Genomic DNA, 25479 nt, shown 5'->3' on the forward strand with positions numbered 1-25479 from the left:
AAAAAAAAAAGCCGTGAGTATTATTTCCTGTTGCTGTATTCAATGGTTGAGATGACTACAGAGACCGATACGTTTGAGATGGACATTATTTTCAGGAGTTATTACGCTGCGTTGAAGCGTCAGCGCGGACAGCAGTGTGTCCGAGCTGCTGACAGGTATAAACATGTCGGGAATTAATGTTGAGGCTTGCTACACGTAAATGTCATTGCATTTTATCAGCCGGGGAAAGTAACTATGCCGTACTTCAATACAACTGTAAGCTTACAAAAATACTCAATTAAAAATACCTAGGTACTTTTAATGAGTATTTTCATTTTCTCCTACTTGCCTACGTTTTACTTCTCTATTTGTATAGCTTTAGTTACTTTGCATATTCATATTAATTATACAAAATATTATGAATAATCTATGATGTATGGTACTGGATAAAGAGAAGACATTATTGATCTGGTGGTGAAATTCACAAGTTACCTGCCAAGTCAAACTTCCACTGTTATTTTGGTGAAAATAACTCAAAAGTAATGCAAAAGTAGTGCAAAGCATTACAATTCAGAGTCAGTAATATTGTAATATAACTAATTACTCTCAAATGACAGTAGCTAGTAACCTATAATGTTTTACAATGTTACATTTTGGAAGTAACTTGCCCAACACTGGTGCTGAATCTGTGTTCTACTACAAAGCCACAGGGAGCCATATCACATTTTTATTCAATGTTTATTTCAAGTTTGAATAGTTTCATTTAATGGCACCAGTTACAAGGGACTATTGGAGAGAAACAATATTTTATACTGACTTGTACAGAAGGTTACAGTACAAACATGGATTCGGAATGGATCAGACTGAACAAGAACTGGATTTGGCACATGGATTTATATATACTTGTATATATAACGTAATTAAACAGCAATCTCCAATCCCATGATAGAACCTTGCAGACTACATAACACGCCACCAGACATGGATGCATATACACTTACTGACGTGTATGCACAGCCGCGTGAGTGTCTGCCTACTGGGAGCTGACAGAGGGCCGAAAAGCACATCAAGGTGTCTTCGGTTATGACTACTTTAATTTCTCAACGCCTCAGTTCTACATGCATCATCCATATTAATGTGACAGGGATTTTGGCCAGGAATTAAACTTAGGTAGCCAATTGTGTATAAATCACTTGATTTGATCATCTAAACTGGATATGTAATTATTTTTCGTCACATAAATAACATAAACCTTAAAAAAATGTGTTTAAAGGACAGCCAATAACAATATCTGATACTTATTAACTTAACTGATTATGTCATACATATATTGGTTTGTGAGACTTTTATTAAGACATCCGATGATGGTTGAAAATATGTAGCAAAACGCAGGGCGTAGACAAAATAACAAAAACACCTCACAGTAAAGTTCAGTCCAGTACAAAAGCACCACAAAGTATCACCTCAGAAATGACCCTTGACATCTCTTTGACCACCCCTTAATAAAAAACGATTTTGTTGCTTGGTTGTTACATTATATCATGTGGGTGTTTCTGTTATTGAATCCATCCCCTGTATATTAAATTTAAACAAAAATCAATGCTTCATCTTCCAATGCACCACATTGTATTTGCATGGCTGTACCTTCACTGCTGCTTTTTAAGAATGGACAGGCTGTTTCTGATTTGTAAACCACGGATAACAATCAAAGTCACACATCTGGCCCAAACTGCAGCCATTTCCCATGAAGTAAAATAACTGCAAAATATGTAAACATGACACAGCAAATGAAATGTACAATTAAAGTCAGGTTTGTCACAGGAAACCCGTAAAGACAAATTAAGGACAGAGACTTCGGGCTGCCCAGTACATTACAAACAACTGTTTTTCCTGCTTGGCCTGGGAGATTTAAGGATGGAGTAGTCTGTAGTACAGTTGTGAGGGATGTTGTGTCTTTCGTTCTCCATTCCTTCATCTTTGTCACTTTGGTAAACTGCAGAGTTAGGATCCAGGCACAGGGAACAATCTGTCACTTAACAATGAAGCAGCAAAGAAAACAGCAGAACAAATATCCACACAAGAGGTCTCTAAGGAAAAATCTATTTTTTTTAATAAAATGTTATATATGAATGCAACAGTAAGTGTCTCAGTGGTCACATCATTGTTAGAGTCAGCACAACAGCAATTTGGTAAGTGATTTTCTAGAAACAGAAAGGACATACTTGACTTACTCATCGTTGGATTTTCATACACAAGTTTGTAAATCACATAATTTTGCTCTTACGGCTGATTATTGCTCCTTGAATAATGCTGCCTTGTTCTTTTTTTAAATTTTTTTATTGTTGCATGTTCAGAGAGACCGCTGACGCTACATAATGCTGATAGATGTATGTGAAACACCTTTGCAGACTGACCTTTAAAAGATGTCCTGCGAACAACTCAGCCCGGCTGCACTGGTCGGTCATGTTGACCTTTATGTCAGTAAAGAAGTAATAAATATGAAGTATGAATGTACACCCAAAAAAAAAAGTCAACCCACCCACCCTGCACCAAACCCTGTTAGGAAAAATGTTCTTCATCTTTGCATCGCCATTTACTGGTTGTATCCGAGTTACAAATTATTATCTTCACATTAATAAGCTCCTACACTGCATATATGACAGGTTTCTTGCCATGGTAGCTCTAATGATTTGGCATTCCCTCTAGCATTGCGCTAAGAAATGTCAGTGGTACTCCCTCCACCACAGATAACTAGTGAAGGATAATGAGCTTTAGGAGTGGATCCAGCCACAACGCCAAAGTGCATGCTACTCTATGGTTAGGACTAAAATTTAGCCAAGACCTGACACACTCGGATTACACATACAGCAATACAGCAAACAAAGAAGGTAGCACCATCAGGCCTTTAGTGGAGCAACTGCAGGTGTTGGTATGAGAGTGTGACGTTTAAATTAGCAGGCCAAAAACAAGCAACCCTGTGCAGCCATTGAAGTGGTGAGTCAAATTCCCAATTTGTTTTTTAAATCAAACATTCAAAGAACCTCTTGAAGGCCTCTGATATTCTTCAGTCTTCTCTACCTCTTCTCATTGTATTTCCTTTCTCTTTTCCTTCCACTAAGTCCTCGCCTTTTGCAAACGTTTTTATTACTTTTTTACCTCTCTGTCTAATCCTTCACCGCTACAACCTTTAATCTCATTTCCATTCCTACATACAGACACAGTAACACTTACACCTGCACTTGGTGCAGGAGTTATACACGCAATACAAAAAACAGATTTTACCCAGAATCCAGCAGCCATGGCAGTTATTGCTTCCTGGAGCTTTGAGACCGAAGAGTCTCGAGCCTGACAGACAAATCTAAGGGCAGGTATTATTCGCCAATATCGGCTTATCACAGAAATATTTGTGTCTGCTTCTATTTTGGGTAATGTGAAAATGAATGTAAGGAAATAACTAAAGTACGTAATTAAAAAGATTTGTGTGCAAGCAAAGTGCATAAGGTACCTCAGAAGCAGACTACATTGTTACCTCCACCAAAGAAGGTGTGTTTCCAGTCCCCTTTAATTGTTCATTCTTCATTTATTAATGACAAAATGTTTTGTTTAGGGCTGTAGCAAACACTTATTTTCATTATTGATTAATCTGCCCATTATTTTCTAGATGAATACATTCATTGTTGGGTCAATAAACTGTCAGAAAAAAGAACATCTTAGAACCCAAAGTGACATATCCAAAATAGGCCAATTTTTTTTTTTTTTTTCTGTTTTTACCAGTCTCAAACCCAAATATATTAAATTTGCAATGATATGAAACAGAGAAATTCTGCTGAAACCAGAAAATGTTTGCCATTTTGCTTAAAATATGGCTGCTAATTATTAAAAAAGCTGCCAATCAATCGATTAACAAATTGTTTCAGCTTTAGTTCTGCTTTATTACTTTTTAAAATGAATTTTAGTGTGAGGATAGGCCATGGTTCAAGGATCAAGTGACAAGATCCAGTATCGGTCAGGCTCACAGTCACCTCTCCAAACTCTTATAGTAAAATAAGATATGGTAAAGTTATGAAAGGTGAAAATGTGCTTTTGGATTATTTGGTTCTTGTGGTGGTATAATGATATCTCCAGATTTCATTCTGTACACATACATGTTCATTAACATTATCATTAAAATGATGCACACACTGAAGGCTGATTCACTGCTGGTGGACTGATGAGAGGTGTGATCAGTGTTGAGTGGATCTGGATAAAAACCTTGTTTTTTTTAGTCCCCACTTCCACATTTCCATAAATGCTTCTGACCTTACTTGAAACACAGCGCTAAAAAAGGTATAATTTAATCTTCAATAACAAAATAACATTTCAGTTCTGTTAAAATATACATGGAAAACCTGTCAATATATATTAGGAAAACTACTAAAACAAACTAATTTGTACAAAAAGTACATCATTATTCTTATTCTAATAATAATATAGTATGATACATAAACCTAAGTGCAAGGTTGATATGAAACCAAAATAAATCATAAACTCTTCATACAAAGAAATGATTGAAATTCATCGAACTTCAACTTGATGAGAAAAATGCAAATTAACTGGAGAAATAACAGAACAACTGAACAAATGAGCACATTCAAAAGTACTTCATTATTAAAACCATATGAGCATTGCACATCTATCCAGACTTATCTATTGGTGCCAGCGAATCTTTGCTCTTCATGAATATTTCTCTAACCGCATCTGACACACTATTGGTACTGGTTTATTTTACTGTATCCCTATAAAATGTTAGAAATACAACGTTGTTCTTCATCAGTTTACTTTGTACACCACTGTATACTAAAGTGTAATTGTGTCTTAAAACAATCCACAAATCAACCTTTTCTTATTCTTGAAAAAGGCATTTGGTAATCACCCTGCCTGCTATCAGTTTTATTCCCTACAGATTGTTTTTCTGAATCTGTTGTTTGTCTAGTTGACTTCTGATGGGGATGAACCAATATCGAAAGATATTATACTACTTTGCCTCACATATACTTCACAGCAGTAGGCCTATCAACTCTAACAAAACTCACTTCCATCTTTACTTTAATGACAAATCAACTTCTCGATTGCTGTTCATCTTTTCTCCTTTCCTTATGCAAATACATGTTTAAAAGCAATAAATAATAAATGAAGGCAACGTTCATCCGTTGCAACAAAATCTTCCTGAAAAAGGAACCATTTAAACTTCTTCAGTTCTTTCATTTCTGTTTTAATTTTTTTCCTTTGTGTTATTTGAAAAAATAAAATACCTGAAATGAGTTGAAATAAAAAAAAAAAAAAAAAAAAAAAAAAAAAAAAAAAAAAAAAGTCCTTAGGCTTTGTAGAAAAAGAAGATGAAAACAAGCGAAATGAGGAGGTGGTTGGGTGGGTAGGGGGGTTAACTCAAAGTGGAGGAGGGGAAGAGAGATCCAGGCCCGGTGTTACCAGGAGTGGTCCAAGCTGTATGTCTGCAGGAGGATGATGAGACAAGCAGGGTTCATGGTTGGGACGAGGCTGCCCTCCATCACTCCGGAGTCCTAAACCATCATCTCAGACCCCTGAACGGGCTTACGAAGTCTACGACCTCACTCTCACTTGTTAACGAGCAACCCGCCTACCCAGCGGAGCTTGCAGGCAAACCACCGCCTGAGGGGACAAAAGTATTCGTAATGGAACTGCTCAAATTCGGGGGTCTGGCGGATATCACGTAAAAATGCAATGTCAAGGTCTGACTCGGTGAGGATGATGAGGAGGAGGAGCAAGACAAAGAGGAGTCCAATGGTCACAAGGAGCAAACGGAGGACACTTAAGACAAATTTATTCACCTGTTCCACCTCGCTGAGGGCCGAGTCCCCCCCTGCACCCTCCTGTGCAGATCTACCGTCCGCACCAAAATCACCCCCTTCCCCACGCATGGGGGTGCCCGCCTCCGACTCCTTCTCCTCCTCGATGCTGCAGGGTGCCCCGTTGATCTGGCGCGAGACAGCCAGCTCCATGCTGTGCTCGGCCACCGGGGTGGGCAGGACGCTGTCAGACGGGCTGTAGGCTTCGTCCGAGATCACCGCAGTCCTCTCACTGGCGTCCGTGGCCTGGCTCCGGGAGCGTGGCATGAAGCAGTCCCCATGGGACACTGAACGCACCGGTGTAGAGTGGGCACTGTCACGCAATGACTCCAGACCTTGTGGAGTGGTTCAGGGAAGGAGAGGAGGGGGGAAACAGACAGGAAGAAAGGAATATTACACACATTTTACAGCATGAATGAAATTAATGACATGATGTGGCCATTCATAATATATACTAGTGTGGCATTCAGTGACACAATATACTATGGTTCTGCTTCTAAATGCTGAGAGGTCTATTCTGCCGTTTGTCCAGCAGTGGTCTGTTACAGAGCACAGACACACAGTCTCCAACTTGAGCGCAGAAATCTGATCATGCTTTCCCCAGAGTCAAGTAGACAGGGGGGAGTATTGTCATTGTACAGAATGCTCTTGAGCTGATGTGATGCCTACTCATCATCTCTAATGGAAGAAATCCGTATGTTCCACTTGCACTGGAAGTGCAGATCCCATTTCCAACCACAGAGTGTAGAAACCTGTTAAGATTAAGTATACTTTACTTTAAACCAAGCCTGTGTCCTGATAAAATAGCTAACATCCTCGCTTTTTCTCTATGAGCACTTTCGGAGCCCTAATCTCCAAACAAACAGATACGAGATGTTACAGCACTGATCCCACTTTGGATATTAGATTTCTCTATACAGTATGTATCGGTTGTTTAAAAAGCATGCTATTGCAAATATATATATATATATATATATATACAAATTACAGAAACAATTGTAGCAACCAAAATTATTTTAATGACCATAGGGGCATGTGAGTGTTATTTTAAGATAGACGTGAAAAATGCCTAAAGAAAACTTATAATCAACCTGCTTGCATCAGCACCAAAAACTCAAAGATTCTTTGCTAATTAAAGGTATTACAGTATATGCAATATGAAATCTGTTTATGGATAAATAACAAGACAGGAAAAAATATTTTGGCTAATTTGATCAGATTAAACACCTAACAAATCAAGCTACTTTCTGAGATTGATGCTAAAATCAAACAGAAATCCAATTTTGCCATAAAACAATAATGCTCATTGGCTTGCAACATTGCCCACAACGGTCTTATGCAACTGCAGATATTAAAGGGATACAGAAGCTATGTCGTTGGAAATGATATAGAAAAACCTGAGACATACAGTATGTATACCTACCTAAAACTATTCAACAATGCATTCGCTTCAAGGCATGCTTACTGCTACTGTACAACTCTACTGTTCCTTCTGCAGCAGAAGTTACAGTACCGTATGTGAGAGCCTCAACAGTATGTACATGTCAGTGACGATGAGCTGTGGTTGAGCCCTTTGCTGACCATATCACATTCTCCAGAATGCCAAAGCAGCAACATTATACCTTCACTATAAAGGAAAGGGATTCAAATTCAGCTTTTGATGAGGAAGCACATCATGATCATCATCATTTTTTGTGAACTGCAGGAAAAGTAGGACCAATTGTGTGCAGTGTCTAAGCCTCTGCTGACATGACACTGTCAAGTGAAATAAATAAAGGCATGAAGGCTGAGTGACTGTCAGCAGCAATCTTTACTCAGTGTTGATCAGCCTCAGCTTATCCTACGTTATGCTTACAAGAGTGAGGCAGCGAAACAGAAAAAGCATTGCTTTAATTTGTATTTCTCATGTTTAGAGCTTTTAATTTGAAACACCAACTTCAAAAGAAACACATACACCAAATAAACAAACCATACCTCTTGAAATACTGCAAACTGGTTGGAACTAAATAGCGCTGCCACATAAAGAGTCATCTCATCTAAATCAATAAAATCACCTTCACAAAAGCACCAAGAAGAAAAATTAAATAAATGCAACTAAGACCTCCAGTAGGCACAGACAACCAAAAGAATGGTGTCACTCCCTCCCCGCCAACATTGCTGAGGCAGAGACTGATTTAAAATAGAGAAAGCAGTTGGCACTTCCATGTAAAGCACATCCCTGGCTGGCTCTGCGAGTTTACCTGGAGGGTTGCTGGGCTGAACACAGGGCAGTGGAGTGCCAGGTAGAGGGGTAACGCTGGCAGACTCCTGCTGCCCCGTCAGGGCAGGATAAAGGGGCAGGACGCCCAGGGCCTTGCCCAGCATACGAGGTCCCAAGCTCAGCACGCGAACCTTCACATCCCGGTAGCAGTGGTTGATCATACGCAGGTGGACGTTCACCCGGGTGGTGATACGGATCAGACACTTCACCATGGTTGCCGCATGCACGTGTTTATCCCGTCTTTTTGGTCCCTGTCCCGGAGTCCAGGCCACAGTCTCGCTGTGTGTGTGTTTGTGTGTGTAAGGCCAAAGGGTTCTGCCTTAGTTGCAGTTTGCAGAGAGGAGTGTGTGAGGTAAAACAGCGTCTTTCTGCAGCAGTGCTACAATGGTCGGTATTGGCCTGGCCTGGTTTGGCCCCACCCAGTTCAGTGACATACATGGAGTAGAAGACCCAGGTTATTTTCAGCTGGGGTATTAATACCACTGTAAGACACCCAGTCAGCACACACTGGGGGTGGGAAGCTCTTATGGCTCTCTTGAACCCACAGCAAATACCATCAGTATGCACAGTACACCTATAGTATACAGTACAGTATGTACTTGAAAGGTAGGGTCAAAGCGTGTCACTGCTGGTTTTACCCAGAGCCATGCAGGACAGTGCACCCGCTGCGCCAATCTCAGTCAAAGGGGAAGTGAGGCCACCTGTTTTGGGCCAAGCGCCTGCAGGTGGGCTGAATAAGTGACTTTAGCTGCCACTGTGTTGGCAAACCAAATACACACTCGCTCAAACACACACACACACACACACAGCTGAAACCCTGCATTGAAGTGGAGCAAGCTGACTGACGCACACACCTGCAGCATGTCCCACCAGCACTGTAAGCATGAACTGGGCCAAATGGCTCAAGTTACAGCGTGTGTGTGTGTGTGTGTGTGTGTGTGTGTGTGTGTGTGTGTGTGTGTGTGTGTGCGTGTGTATGCAAAAGTGTGTTTTCTCAAGAAGGGGAGGAGTTTGCACAAATAGGACTAATGGCTCCCTGATCCATTTAAGATTTTGTACCAGCCAGTAGGTACGCATTATCCACGATTATATCTGAAGAGATGGATCATCACTGCTTCCTGGACGGTACCGAAACTACAAATTACGTGTTTCAGTGGATGAGGAGGACGTGTAAACAATTCCATACTCACTGTGAGGCCTCTACAGAACACATAATGTCTTGTGAAAACACAAATTTGGCCCCTGCACTTCATGTGCATGGCAGGTAGGGGATTTGATGCTTGCTTAAGCCTGATAAAGAATGGAGATGAAGCTCAGTTCTTACCCTCCATGATAGATATGTGCACAGCTCTCCGACGCGTGCGCGGCACACTGGTTAGGCGAGGCCCGTGTGTGATGGATGGACAACTTCTGCTGGGCACGAGGCCAGCTCTGCAGAGATAAACACAGACACAAATGCACAAACGTCACCGCACAGAGAAACAGCTATGAGCGGAGTAACTTATACTGTAGCGATTAGGTGCTGCTGATATAAAGTCATCTACAGTAGCTTGGCACCTAAGAAAATGAAACAAAAATCTGATTGAGGACATTCTGACCTCTCCTGAGTTTACAACTCTACCTGTGTATTTCTGGAGGTTCGCGTTTGATTTTGGCACTCTGCTCCATCACCTCTTTTGCCACTCGACCACTGTTATAAAGCACAGAGACGATGCTCAGGATGAGTTACACACACATACACACACACACACACACACACACACACACACACACACACACACACACACACACGAAACCAGGCACCCTGGTGTCACCCAATGCCATGACAGCCACCACTGCAGTGGATGAGTACAGCGCATGAGCATCATGATTGAATTAACCCGGTGAATTCAGCTTTGTGTAACTAAATTACTACCAGTCAGACAAATGCACACACAGACTTGCAGGCAAAATTATATATAAAAAAAAAATGATCATGGTTTTCCCTTCAACAGTAAACTCAGCATTTAACTGACTGTGCTTGTGATCTCACTTCATATACAGTCTCCATATATGAATATTATCAGATATTTCTAATGCAAAATTACTTTCCATCCCTTTAATCTTGACCTTTAAACAGTTAAATATAACTATTTCCCTTCTCAAATTGCCATTTCATCCAATTTACCTCTAGCAGTTTTGGTTTTAACAGCTGAGGTTTGAGATATCCAATGGCCTAATATCTTTAGTATAAAGTATTTATACTAGTAGATTATCCCGAGTAACCGGAAAATTGTTTTTGAAAATGCATGTTGATGTCAGAAAGGAAAGGAAAACAAAGGAAATGTCATTCACCCCCAGAGGCAAAAATCTCAGAGATGGATATCTCAAAATCTGAGCAAATAAAACAAAACCCATATCGTCACACCAAGCTAGATTCAACTAAAGGTAAGTGAGAAATGTTTCTTTTATATAATTTGGGTGAACTGATCCTTTAATGAAGGACAATATCTTGGCCATACTACAGTTTTACAGCTCATACAAGGTGATAATGCCTCAAGTGATCAGTCCACTTTATTTTCCTCTCTGTGTCCTCTTGTGAGGTGTCAGTCCTATCCTCCGGGCAAAAGTATGCTGACGTTACAGCACAGAAGGCCAGGAGGCCACATCTTCTGGGAACACTTCTCTTCACTTCCAGCTGGGGGTTTTCTGTAGTGTCCTCCCCTCCCTGTCATCAGTCACAGGGTCTTGACGTGTACTCTACCTGTAACGGAAACGGCTGCCCTTGAAGAACAAGTTGCTGCTGGACACCGTTCGAACCTGACTTGACTTCTCAAGCCTGATGGAACAAGAGAAAAAGAGAGAACAAGTAAGCCTACTGCACCTAAATAAGGAACACAGGAAGGCAAACTACAAGTATGAACTTAAAATGTCCTAACCCTAACCCTAACCCTCATTCTTGCAAGAATATGCTCTTCGTATGATTACACTGTTGAAGCGTGAATATTAATTCTTGCTTTCTCAATCCCAGCACAAAGCAGAAAATTGGATCAAATTCCCTGCTATTAATCTATGCATGTCCTCTCCTTGCAGTATAGGCACTACGAAGACACTCCATACAGTATTCAATATGTTTATATTGTCATAGTAAGTGAGACATTTAATGTTTCATTTTTCTTCCAAGGGATGTGTGCTTCTCTTCTATCACATGTCCTTTTGCCATTTAGTTTCACAGACGCCTTATTACAGTACGGTTCTAATAAGTGGGAGGCTGATAAAATATTATCAGTCTGCCACTTGCGAGAGTCATCAAAAGGTCACAACATATTAGCTCCAACGCACATGCTAAGCTCTGCCCTTGCCGTGCCCCCTCTCTTTCCATCTGGTAAACCCTACACACACCCTTTATCTTTTTTAATGTTTTTAATCACTTTTCCTGAGCTGGAGAGAACAGAGGGGGACGCACTATTATTCATGGCTTAGACAGGGGAGCCATATCTCAGAGAGAACGCTGAAGTGCTTGTAGTCTTGTGCCAGTGCACACTCATTCACTAAAGGTCAGAGGCAACTCACACCTCATTTTCCCGCTGACAAACAACCTGGGGGGGAAGGGGCTTTTAAGGACACCAAGGTACCGTGACAGCAACCCTCAAAGATGCAGAGCAGGTAACTAAATCATGACAGCACGGGGAAATAAGAAGTTAACATTGAAATTAAATGAAAGAAGAAATCTGTGGACTCACTTATAGAATGCTTGGTTCTCCACTCCACACTTCCAAAGGTGCTTGCATGCCTCCGGTGTGGGCGCAAAGTATGTCAAGATGATCTTTTTGTCCTGCACGTTGAAAATGAGAGATCGTGCAGGAAAATATAACAAACTGAGACAGAAAACCACACTCAACTCTGCTGACATTTTATTCAAACATCCAACAATTCATGCTCTCACCTCCCTCTGATTTGCATGTACGTGGAAGGTCTTGCCTTCGAACTTCAGTTTGGTCACTTCGTTCCTGTCCAGGAGAGAGCACAGCAACAGTCACACATACAGTAAGCAGAAACAGGAAACCACAGCCTCTTTAAATATTCATGAAAACCACTTTGAGATCACATAAACAGCAATGGAGCTCTGTGTCTGGCTGACTAAACAAATAACTGATAATATTCCCTGCAGACTAGGAATGGACAGAGAATGAGGGTAACCTGAGCGCTTCTGAAGGCAAACAAACAAAGCCAGTATAAATACTGCAAACATAATAAGTCCGTCTTTATTATTGTAACAGGAACCTTTTCAGAAAAAAGCATACAGACAAAAACACAAGTTAAATGGACTTGTATAAATGTTCAATTTATCAGTAAATCATCTTCCTGAATTCAAATCAGTAGGCCTAAAATGGCATAATTAGCTATCTGTGCACATGCTAGCCGTCGGCTCTTGTCCCAGGTAGAGGCAGGTGGATGAGCTTTGTTGAGTATTACTGTACAATCAGCTGTAGTGCACATGCTGTTTAACGTAGAACGCCCTGCATATGGAGCATATATGTCCGATCAGGTAAAATTAAGGCCTGCAGCACAGTGTTTGTCTATTTACATTCTGCGAGTACTCGAGGAGTGCCCTGTCTTTGGCTCACATAAGACAACGGTGCACATTTGGCTCACCATTTAAGAAAATGAACTCTCCTGTTTCCCTGAAGCACCACAAAACCAAATGGTGTGAAGGCGAGGAAAGCTGGGTTCCCGGACACATCCTGAAAAAGAACAATTTCAAAATATAACTTGAATGCCCACATTTAAAAACGGATAAAATATAAATCAGACATATATATTTTTTAGAAGGTGCTGTATGTCCCATGCGTTTCAATGTTTAAGTTGGACAGAACTGTTTTCTGAAATGTTTACTATCTAAAAATAGTACAGCAGTGCTGAAAAACCTTGCATGGATGTGGATCAACACCATATGTCTCCAGCATCTGGGCTTTCTGCAGGAAATTTCGCTCTGATGTTTCAGGTGTCTGTCCACTGAGGGAGAGCAACAACACACCGAACATCTGTGTCAGTCCAGCATAAACATAAAAAATGCAACACAAAAGTCTTGAAAGGCCAAACACATCTGAGAGAGGCACACACAAATTAATTTCCAATGATGTGATACACTCATTTTGAAAGACTGTAAGAAGCAGACAGAGGTTATGGAGATCAAACATTGACATAAGATCAGTTGAGGCAAAGAAAATATATTATGATATATTTAAAAAGCAGTTGTTGTTAATCTCTGCTTCAACTGTTACAGTCAGGCTGTCAAATGTGAGTATTCATAGTGAAGCACTGAGTTTACTTGGTGGTGCAGAAAGAAGAAACCACTAGTGGGCAGCAGAGTCTCATGCTGTTGGTCATTCTGCTCCTACAGCATCCAAACTGGACTTTGTTGATGCTTTTCTGCCTGTATTGTGTCTAAAAATACATCCTTAACACAGCAGCTCATTCATATTATATATTATTATATGATAAAAAAAACTTATTTTTGTGCAATCAATTGGGGGAATTGGACTGCGCTCACCTGCTGTCTGTGATTGTGTGTGTGTGTGTGTGTGTGTGTGTGTGTGTGTGTGTGTGTGTGTGTGTGTGTGTGTGTGTGTGCGTGAACTTGTTCTGTCTGCTAACTTTTATTATTGCACTCTGCTGCTCTTCCAGTTGAAGCTTGGGCTAGGACTCACTAATCACACTAATAAATATAATAAAGGGAAGGTAATGAGCTTAAGACAATCTCACCGAGTTATTTCATTGGACAGTGGAGAAGAGAGCGCTTTTCTCCGCTATCTGCTCAAAATGCACTTAATCACATAATAACCAAAGGAGGTCTGGTCTTTGTTCAACCTGTATAAGAGCAGGATCTGTAGGTATATGAAAACAAGAGAGATATTGATCTGGGCTCTTACATCAGCTCTGTCTTGTGTATGTCTGAAATCCGGCGCTCCAGCTTCTCCGAATGTTTAGGGAAGAACTGAAATTTGGAGCTGTAACCTTCAGGATGCTTCCCAGGGTCGTAATTACCAATCTCAGCTGGAGGGAGGATCAGAAAAAGTAAAATGTTAAACAGATTCACAAAGGGCAAATAAAAGTTAAAACAATGTCCACAGCTTTCAGCACAGCGCTGCTTCTGCAGGATGAACATGCCCAGGATTATTTGTGTTCCTTCATGCCACACTGCACTCCCTCAGATGACCCTGATGCTGATTTCTCTCTGCAAGGAGGAGCTGACCAGGCAGCCCATCTTTAATTCATCAGCAGCCCCTCCTCCAGAGGACCTGCCTCTCCTCAAACACTGTGCTTTCTGTGATGTTAGCTGTGCCAGCATACCTCTATGTGTTGTGTTTGTTTATGTCTGTGTGTGTGTTTGTGTGTGTGTGTGTGTGTGTGTGTGTGTGTGTGTGTGGGGTGAAAGGATGATTAGATGCCAGATAACCACTTACTTCAAAGACTTTATAATTGAGCGTGGCGTCTTGTTTATGAAAGAGTGTGCAAGTCACTGAACTAATTATCATACAGAGTACAGAATTACCTTACATTTTGACGGGTTATAGAGTCAATATCAGTACATGAAATCACATTCGATGAGTGTGAAATGCCTTCTACATGTCTTAACTCATAAACAATCCTGTCGAAAAAGTCACTGCAGGTACATTCTTTGAGGACCATAATACTGTACATTCTCAGTCTATCACCTAATTACTAAGTAGGTATCAAACTGGTGAGCTACAGGGCATGGTAAGACAGAGGTCATAGCGGAGAGTGGTGCAAGTCATTTCCGTCTGTCACCTTCCATTACCTTGAAGGATGTGGGCAGCGAGCATGGCCGCGTCCGAGGTTTTACACAGGAGCCGACCGTGGTAGAGGTCTCTCTTGATTTGCAGGAAGACAAGATATCTACAAAGGAAAGGACAAAAATCACATCAGATTGTTTGACAGGCCTGCTTAGTATGAGAATACTGAGAGCAGCAAAACAACAAACCTGATAAACCTCAAGAGATGTTGAGTTCACGTTTCCTATGGCTAGTTTGAATATTTCTTTTTGATTTAGCTGAAATGAGTGTTTTGTTTTGGGGAAAGGAGGGTAGAGGAAGGCCCTGAGGGAAAAGCTGCTACTGACGCTGTGCTTCTGTTAAAGCCTCCAGCCTAGTTTCAGACTCACCCAACCCATCAGCTCCTGAAGCATGAAATTTCCTCAGAGACGACATCTGAGGCAAAATACCATGATGGTGACAATGACTGCTATTACTGTATTATCATTATTGTTATTATCACTTTTAGAGGTGGGATATTAAAATTCTTATTTACGACCCCCCCCAAAAAAAAACAAAAAAACACAAAAAAAACCATTAACAGGAAATCCGACATTCATCTCATTGTTTTTCACAATCAGCCTCGCAGACCTGCTTCTCTCTATCTAGGCCATTTCCACAAACGCTTTCTGTGTGGAGAGATGCATTCAAAAGCAGCTTACATTTCCCACACTGTTCACTCAGCAGCAGACTCATGTGAAGGTGTGACGAGTACAACTAATGGGTAATATTTTACAGCCATTAAGAGCTCATGGCTGCTGATGTTTGGACTGTATTACAAAAAATCTGTACATAGCAAACATGCACTCACAGACATAGCACTTCTGCCAAGTTATTTCACCTTTACAGTACTTACATGGTGCTCCTTTTTTATTTTATGTTTCTCTTTTTTCCCTCTTTATTTGAATTTCTTATTAATCTTTATTTCATTTGTTTGGACTACAGGGACAATTTAGCTGTTGAGCTAACCCTGGTACATTAACATCGATGTTCTTAAAATGTCAGCGTTGATTAATGTGCATTGTTCTCAGTAAATTAACAAAAATGGGTCACACTTTACTTGAAGGTATCTAAAGAGTGACATGACACTGTCATGAACGTGTAATAAACATTATAAATAAGTCATAAACGTTTATGACATAACGCTTCTTTTAGTAAGTGTCATTTGGTTTTTGTCATGACTAGTTATGGTTATGGTTAAGGTTAGAGTTAGGGTTAGGGTTCATGTTTCATGACTGTGTCATGTCACTCTTATGTAGATACCTTCAAGTAAAGTGTTACCCAAAAATGTCCCAATTAGTTTCCCCTTCTTTCTTTTTTCCCCTTCTTTCCTTGTTTGTGTTTCGTCATATGGCTCTTCTCACAGGTGTAATTGCTTTTCTGCAGACTGCATACATGCTGTCATACATGCTCTGATGAGGGCTTAGAGCCGGAACACGTCAGCAGTTTTGTCAGCCCATTTCTTGAGAAACACACCTGGAAAGCATGTTAACTATATTGAATAGGCATTTTTCACAGAGAACATTTTGACATGTCACAGTAGGAAAAGCACAGGTGTGTATAATGCAATTAATGATGGCTGAATTCAATGTAGCTCCTTCAGTTTCAGTTCTGTCGTGGCTTTCTGGGATGCTTGACTAGAATGGAGCCATCGTTAGTGTTATTACTAACACCTGTGCTTTTCCTACTAGGACAAGTCAAAATGTCTGCTATGAAAAAGGCCTATAACACCAAAGGCATCATCATATTTTATGGAAAAGCTGCCTATTTTGTGGTGTCTACAGAATGTAAATGTGGCATTAACATGCAGCATTCTTTGCCCCCTATCTCCTCTATCTGCCCTGTACTCTACATGTGGTGCACATTTCATCTCATTAAACCTCAGAGAGAGTGAATGGCCTCCTCTCCCTCTAGTCAGTGATGGATGTATCAGTAAACTGCACATGCACATACATAAACCAGCTGGCTACTCTCAGCATTATCTGGAAGCAGTGTAAACTCGGTGTAAACTCTGTGCTCGCCACGTTTTTAATTTGTCACTTTCACCTTCCTGCTTGTTAATCGAAACCCCATTTAGAAAGAATCACCATGGAAAGAAATGTGTGCATTTATACACTCAGCCTGGCATGATGTTGCCTTTAATGTTCTACCGGAGTGAAGCCTTTTACATTCCTCTCTGCTTTACAACTCCTTTTGCAAACTGTGTTCTGTGTAATATTTTTCATAATGTTTTAGACGCTAAAGTACTCAGGCTTTTTAATTATGAAGGCCCATAAATAATGTTTTAGAAAGAGATGTTTGCTCTGTCTGAAACTTTTAGAGCACAATCTGTACAACAGGAACATCTGAAAAAAAAACAAGGACAAAGCACAGCTGCTTTTCACGGCCTCTCTTCCTTACTTTTAAACTGAAACAAAGGTAAGCTGAAGCTGTATAAGAGCCCTTATCAATTCATCTGAAGTGAAGGCAACAACAGGAGGTCATACCGAGTGATTTCCTCCTTTAGAGAAGCGGGTTCAGGAGGGTAGAACTTGACTCTCAGACACATGGTGAATGGAGGCTGAGCTGGAGGAAACACACACAAAACATTTAAGAAACACACAGGAATCCTTTCATTGTAATATATCAAACAATCGATTGTGGGAGACAGCAGGACTGTTTTGAGACTCAGACAGGCAGATTTAGAGTAAAGTTTCAAAAATCCTATTAGGTCAGTTACTACAGTAGTTGTTTGTCTTGATCAGTGCCCTGCTATTTCCCTTCCTTGCATGCTTTTGTTCTTTACTTTATTTATAATGGATTGTAGCTACCATGTGTTATACGGTGGCATTATTTATTGGTGGTAGTTTACTGTACTATCTTGTGCATATGTATTATGTTGTATACATTAATTATATAAGATATGATGTTTTGATCTATTTTTAGGACCAAGGACAACAGATGGAAACAGTTTCCAGCTGTTTGGAATCAGTCTGTTGATCAATGCATCACCCCAGTCATAAATAAGTCCTAAACATAAATACACTACAGATTTTTCAATATAGATAAATCAAAATGTCCTCTTGATCAATCATTTACTCTATAAAATATCACAAATAATGATATTGCCCAACACAAGGTGCAGAAGCCCAAAGTGAAGTTTTTTTTACCCAAAAGAATTGACTTCAATAATGAAAAAAGCAAGCAAGTTGTAATAGTAAATATATAAAAATACGTATTAGTATAGAAAGTATTAACAGCAAAATGTACTTAAAGTATCAAAAGTAAAAGTACTTACTTACTTCTTATTATGCAGAAAAAAATGCCCCTGTAAATGTTTGTAAGCAGCATCACGTGCTGCAGTTGGTCAAGGTGAAACTAGTCTTAACTTCTTTATATATACACTAATGTTATCTCTAGCAATGTATCATATTTAACAAGCTCCTCTGTGGTTTTGTGTGTAAAATGTTATTCTGCAAACTGTGTGAAGTAAAAAGTATATTTTCCCTCTCAAATGTAGTGAACAAAAACAAAATGGAAATACTAGAGTAAAGTACAAGTTCCTCAAAATTGTACGCACAGTGCTTGATACATAAGAGAATTATTAACATTCCATAACCAGCAAATGTTTGGTGTTTTCATTGGATAAATGACTTAAATGATTAATCAATTGTCAGTGTTTGCGCTGGTAACTGTTCTGTTGCTACAACTCCACAATAAATTATATGGATCAAATATCAGTAAGTCATTCAACATCAGTGCAGACCTCGTGTTGAGGATGAGGGATTTAATCACCCAGCATCCAAGATTATAAACAAAAACCCAAAGTACTTACATTTCATTTGCTTTGCAATTGATTTTGAGAACTCCAACCAGTGCTGCATTAGAAAGACAGAAAAACAGATACGTGTAAATAATCAAATGTCGTAAAAAAAATCTCTGAGTAATCTACACATCAAATCATTTAGCTGGCACTTACAATACTAGTTGCCATGACGTTCAGCTGTTACTACTGTTCTCTAGGGAAACCTGTTCGTGCCACATATGGTGTTACATCGGCACTGTTGGAGCAATACGCCAAAGCTGCATCGAATATTAAGAATTCGCAAGGTTTTCTTTTGAAAACATGACCACGGCGGTCTCTTGAGACACGGTTAGAGCAGGAAGGCTGACGAGACAACAGGTTTTGACTTAACAATGAGCTCCTGCTGGTAGTGACAGTTACACAAGCTCTGTGTGTCTATACAGTTCAGCCAGATTCAGATTCTTCATTCTCTTTGGGAGCATATTCTCTCTCCGTCTTTCTCCCAGGTTGTCTTCTCGCCAACCCAACCCACCCACAGCAACAACCACCAAAATAGTCCTGAGTGACAGCATAGGAAATGCAGCATCAGCAGGACTTGTCTCTTGTCTGCAGGACTACAACATGATCTGTGAACATGTGAATACTTCATGAATCAAGCAGTGCTAGTAAATTACATGCCTCACAGCAGAAGAGCCTGATGGAACAACCGTGAGTCTGAAAGGTGGCGTAAATAAGAGAAACTGAAGAACACAACTATTCACTCTGGCCCACAGTCTCATTCTTCCAACTAAATCAAACCTGATCCATTTTTTAGCATAGCCATGAAAGTGACTTTTATATGGACCCAAAGCAACACAGTTACGCCTGTATGTAGTCATTCCAAGTTCACATTCAACCACTTCAACCACTATCCAATGCATCCAAAACATTGGACGCAGTGGATATAACAAGACGGATTTCAAACTCACAATTTCCATTTAAAGTTTGCCATACCTGGTCTAACAATAGGAGTAGGAACTATGTGCATTTTTTTTTATTATCAACAAGGGTCTATTTTTGGAGCCCATTGCAGACAGTTAAAGGAATAGCTCAACATTTTGGGAAATACTTGATACTCTCATGTCTGTGCGTTGAATACGAAGCTTGGGCCAGGAAGCTTTTATCTTAGTTTAGCATAAAGCAGGTTTTAAAGGGAGCTGCATGTTAATTTTCTTTCAGTCTTTATGCTAAGCTAGGCTAAATGCCCTTGGCTCCAGCTCCATACTAAAAGGGCATGACACTGGTATCAATTATCCAACTCTTGTCAAGAAAGCAAAGAAAGTAAATTGTGTACTATTGAGCGGATATGCCTTTCTGCTTATTTTTTTTTCTCTTAAAAATCTTTACTTGGACTTGACTCCGATTGAAAATACCTTATTAAATAAATGAAACAAACCCACATAAGCATGCACACAAAGAACCCCTGTCACACACACACACACACACACACACACACACACACACACACACACACACACATACCCGCTGCTTGTCTGGATCCACATATCTGATGCCAAAATAGTCTTTCTCCAGCAAGTTGAGATGGTGGCAGATGAGGTCAAACAGATACTGTCCCTTTGCATCCCGCTGTAATAGAAGAGAAGAAAATCAAATATCAAAAGCAAGCATGCCTGCAACAACAAATCACAAACATATTTGAACATGTGGCATGGAAAAGATTCAACAAAAGAAAAGGTACTGTCCTGAGTGCAAACATGAGATATGATTTCCTGCTCGCAGAATAAGCTTCAGATTTTTTTTCAAAACCCTGCCAGAGATATCTCAGATTCATCCAATATTAATACACAGCCAGAGCCATTTGAAGTGTCTGGAATAAACCCCTAAAAGAAGAGCTCAAAGAGAGGATGAATTAAATATGCTGAAATCTCACTTGGGTTTAGCTAATACTCTGCATTCTGAACCTCATGAGGACGCTTCCCATAGAAACACCTGTGTATACTGTAGCACAGAGAGAGGCCTGGGCGTCCTCCACTGTGTCCAGTAAATATCTGATACCCCTCTTCCTGTTCACAACAATGTATTTGCATAACACCCTGGCTCAAACCAGAACATTTGAATCAGACTGGAATAGATTTTCTTGTAGAGATCCAACAGTAGCACATAATACTGTTAAAAAAATGTAGCATTCACTGTTTAGAAACTGTTTACATAGCATGGACAGAAACAAGTGCTGCTCTTCAACATAATTAATTGCTTTTCCACTAGAAGAGTTGTATACTGCTATGAGGGATGCAGATATTATTAGCATGAGTACATTAAGAGCGATGATTACAGCTGGGTGCATCACTGCAGCGAGCCAGGTACAGTAATAAGTGACAGCTCATTTACTAATCGAATGCTGCGGAGGTGCCACACAGTGCAAATCAGTGTCAGTCACTGTGAAGAGCTAGAATATAGTCTGAACGTTTCAGACTGACAAGGAAACATAACAAACTCTCATATTGTACCATTATACCCGAAATAACTAAAATGTTAAGTTAATTCACAAAACTAGATATCATTAACTGACATGCCTTTGGGAGGTTACATACCTCAACATAGTTTTAATTAAATACAGTAGGTAAAACTGCTGTCTTCGACATTTCAGCATCTTGAATAATGTGGCATTAAATCATTGCATGTGAGCATATTTCTAGTAAATGTATGTGAGGTTAGAAGGTGGGTGTGATTAATCAGTATCAGGAAGACAGCTAACATTAAAATCCAGTGCGGTTACTGTGCACTGTCTCCCTCCATGCCAGGGAGACATCATGCCCATGTGCCACATCACAGACTTGTTTCAATAGGGGGATTTTTTGGAGGAGTGCTTTAATGGGTCAGTCAGCACAAACCCAAACGCCAATGAGGAGTCATACTGTTTCTGGGAATTTGGAGGCAACTGTCAAAGTGACTTTTCATCTAATGGAAAGAAGTTTTATTTTTTAATTCAGAGTATTGCTTATCTTTACAACTTTGTACATGTTAGATATAGTTACTGTATGTTCATGCATCTGTTAAGGCTGCCGCTACAGGTATCGCTCGTATCACCAACCCACCTCTGCAGTTCCCCTCAGCTCTATATAGCATTTTAGCATCTATAGGCTCATCATCACTATTGGTTTCCTGGCCCGCAACTTTACTGTTTTGATTTACTTGCACTGCTCTCATTAACCTAATATCCATCCCCACCAAGCTGCTGTTTTCAGTGGTGAACATTACAGTTCTCATACAACTGTTTGTGTTACTTACAAATGGAAAACGGTTTTGTAGAAAAACTTGTTTATATTCCTAAAACTAATGTATACAATTTTTAAAACAGAACCCAGTTCTATTCATGACCATGATTAAATCACTTTAGCTGAGATCTGATGGGCACTCAACTCTCAGTCCTCATAATGGCTCATGAGGAGTAGAGATGTTACTGCCTAAAACGCTGGTATCGGTATCGGGAAGTAGTGGAGTTTATGCACCGATCCGATACCACGTAATAAAGCCCTAAAGAAAAAATACGTTAAAGTAGATTATTTATGTTCTTTTTCCGCTATAACTGACTGTCAAACTGCATAATAAAAGAACGTTCTGTGGCATTCATGTTTCACAAAGAGTTTAACCTGAGCCAGACCGACAACAAAGATAGAAATAATATCACATCTAAACAGGGATAGTAGTATACAGTTCTTAAAACATAATAAAATATATGACACACTGGTATCAGATCGGTACTCGGTATCGGCCGATACGCAAGTTCAGGTATCGGAATCGGTATCGGGAAGCAAAAAATGGTATCGGACCATCTCTAATGAGGAGGTCAGCTAAGGCCAAGGTTGGACAGCTAGTCGGCCGTCTCACTCATCCCTTCTCTCTCTCTCTCTCTCTCTGCTCGTATGCTCTCTGACTGCAAGTAGAAGTGTCACTGGCAGCACTCTCCTCCATGTCATCACTCAGGCTGCAGATACAGTAAAAGGCACTTCATTTGGACAAAGGCCTGTTGATGCTTAACCGCCTTCACTCTCTGTGACAAAATGTTGATAGGAGCTCCGCTACTGGACGTAACTGACCTTTCTGTAGCGAGGCCGAGGGGCGTCATGGGTGCTCGCCACTGTCACTTCGAGATTATTCCCTCTTTGTAACATCACTAACCAATCTGACATGCCTGCTAATTTACAGGGCCTCGATAAAATGAAGCAGCGTTTTGAAATATCACAGACACATCTATAGACAGATAAAATAGTAACTGGAATTTAGGTGGCTTTCTACAGTAACCTGATTTCTCAAAATGTCCTGTGTGCGAGTAAACCTGTCTCAGTAACCAAAGTAGGGGATTAGAGAAAGACGATTTTCCCTGGAGAAAGACGATTTCTTCGTCAAGTATACACGTAAAATAATCTGCCAATCATGCATAATCCAAATTAAATTAGATGTTCAGACAGATGCATTTAAAAGACAAAAAGGACACAATGAAGGCTAAAAAAAATTTATGTTTTTAAAGTGTAAAGCATGCTTCCTCGTGTGGGTTTATCATTGGGCTGAGAACCCTTCTGGAGGGAGCAATAGGAAACAACAAAGCCAACCACACATTTAAAAAAAGGTTCTGTATGGAGAGGACACACTGAGTCAGAAAAGACATCTGCTCTTTTGTTGCACGGAGAGAGCAAGTTTGTTAGTATTCAACAGCACTCCCACCAACCGCACTCCCTCTCCCCCCTTTCTTGCTCCCCAGTCCCCCCTACCTCCGTCTCTGCCCCACTCCGAACACAGCTGCATTATTCCCCCGCTGGTCTCTCTAATTACTAGATTGAGGTGATAGCAGGAGAGAAAGGATGTCCTGAAATTTCTAATTAACACTAATTAACCTTTTCCTCGCTTAGATTGGCATCTCAATATAGCCCTACAAGAGCCTAGACAGATTTACAAAATGGTTTATTGGTTTGACCTGAGTTTTAAAACAACCAGGTAAGACCCTATTTACAATATCCAATCCTGCTATGTTGTATTTGTTGACTTAATAGGCTTCTGTTACCTCCCCCTTTTTTAGAAGTAAACTGTGAGAAACCAATAGGATAAATTGTAAGAATGCAAATGTAACAACAAGCTTGTTATGGGGAAGGATTTATGGACTAAGAAATCACCAAATCGCCAAATGTCCCTGTTATACAGACAAATATTGAAATAATAAATTTCAAACAGCGAAATCATTCAAGAGATGTTGGTGCCTGATTTTGAGGCAATATAGGAAAAAAGAGCATCTCACAAAGACAAAATAATTAAAAAGATCATTCTGACATGCCTCTAACTGAAAACAACGCAGAGGTTATTTACTTCCTAAAGAGCCCCCAGTGTACAATGGGCACTTTCCTTTCAGATTAATCATTAAAATGGTCTCCATGTCAACGCAGGAGCACAGACCATTAATAAAAGATTGCGTCACTTTACCTAAAAGGTACCTAAAACCCTGAGGTGATTTATTTAATTTCATAAGCAGATTGCTTTCTTTTGTCCCAGGAGGCTGAGTGGTTGCACTGTTTAATGTGTCAGAGCGATTCAGTGTGCTGACCGAGCAGCATGGAGTTCAAGTCATGAACCTGTCACTTCAGCTGGGACTGGGAGCACAGAAAGGCCAACCCAAAAATCACTAGTAGGGCACGCTAGCTACCGGTAGGATCGAGACAGGGACCAGGGTAGGTGAATTTAAACAATGTCTGAGTTGAAAATCTTGTTGACATGTAAGGGCCCTGTTCATGTGGCACAGACATATTAATTGCATTTTGTGTCTGGTAAGAGGCACAAAGGCACTCTAAAACTTGCCCCGACCACTGCCGTTTTAGCTCAGGGGACGCTTATAGTACGTAGCTGCAGCTTCTCCGTGTTACCTGCACTCATTCGGGTCAGGGTTTTTTCTATCGAAAGTACTCGCATAGCTATAGCGATCAAGATTAACGTAAAAATTGGCCGGAATTCTCCTTTAAAGCAAAAGATTTCCAACAGTGATTTCAAACATGTTTTAGAAATTCAATTTTTGAAAAGGAAATAATTGATGCCATGCCACTTTATAGCATTAGTTTTAAGCTGGTGAGGACAGGGGATATTCATTTTATATAAAATTTGCTAAGTTTCTGAAAAAACTATGTGCTACTTGGATGTCACAGTAATGGAACACAAAGCAGGTGCTCCTGATGCACAAGTTCAAGGCACACTTCTTTGTTAAAGTACCAAATGTCCCACTGCCATTAAGGCTAAATAATTAAAAGCAAGACCAGGTTGAGTTATTTTCAGATTCCTCCGCCAGCAGTATATCTAACAATCAATGCCAAGAAATCTGGGTTTTAAAACACAACTGTAAATCACACAGTTGTTAAAAGAACTCCAATGAACTGCATTTATGGGGTTAATGCTCAAATACTCTTCTCAAGAGTGGCCAGTGGCTAATGGGGTGAAGATAATAAATAAACTGAAAGAGTTCTGCATTTTTCATATAAAACTCTAAAAGCTTCCTCTCCCATTGAGCAGCAAATCAGCAAGCAATTATCCCTCATTAGCTGAGGAGGACAATATATGCTTTCTGAGAGGAAATAACTTAATAAACAACGCCCAAATAGATACAGTGGCACTCATAAGTTTATGAACCCATGCTAAAGTTGACTAAAAAGAGGAATAAAAAAATCATCTTTTGGAAATTGATCTTAATGCCTTAATTAAAAAAATGAGGAAAGAGCCAACCTTTAAGCACACCAATTTTCT

At 40.1% G+C, this 25479-nt stretch overlaps 1 protein-coding gene across 1 annotated transcript in view; it reads right to left on the bottom strand.

Annotated features, from left to right (window-relative positions):
* Positions 1 to 5333: 5333 nt before the first annotated feature.
* Positions 5334 to 25479, bottom strand: part of frmd5a (FERM domain containing 5a) — a 59895-nt gene continuing 39749 nt past the window's right edge. The window contains exons 2-14 of the mRNA XM_078256075.1: positions 20224 to 20328; positions 18733 to 18775; positions 17405 to 17483; positions 14906 to 15003; positions 14016 to 14139; positions 13011 to 13098; positions 12739 to 12827; positions 12029 to 12092; positions 11826 to 11908; positions 10847 to 10921; positions 9725 to 9793; positions 9428 to 9534; positions 5334 to 6178 (exon numbers count right to left, since the gene is read on the bottom strand). Coding sequence (XP_078112201.1) covers positions 5592 to 6178; positions 9428 to 9534; positions 9725 to 9793; positions 10847 to 10921; positions 11826 to 11908; positions 12029 to 12092; positions 12739 to 12827; positions 13011 to 13098; positions 14016 to 14139; positions 14906 to 15003; positions 17405 to 17483; positions 18733 to 18775; positions 20224 to 20328 — 1611 coding nt within the window. The 3' untranslated portion in view covers positions 5334 to 5591. The remainder of the gene's footprint in view (positions 6179 to 9427; positions 9535 to 9724; positions 9794 to 10846; positions 10922 to 11825; positions 11909 to 12028; positions 12093 to 12738; positions 12828 to 13010; positions 13099 to 14015; positions 14140 to 14905; positions 15004 to 17404; positions 17484 to 18732; positions 18776 to 20223; positions 20329 to 25479) is intronic.

The sequence above is a fragment of the Sander vitreus genome, chromosome 8 (assembly GCF_031162955.1).
Source record: "Sander vitreus isolate 19-12246 chromosome 8, sanVit1, whole genome shotgun sequence".
Taxonomy (NCBI): Eukaryota; Metazoa; Chordata; class Actinopteri; order Perciformes; family Percidae; genus Sander; species Sander vitreus.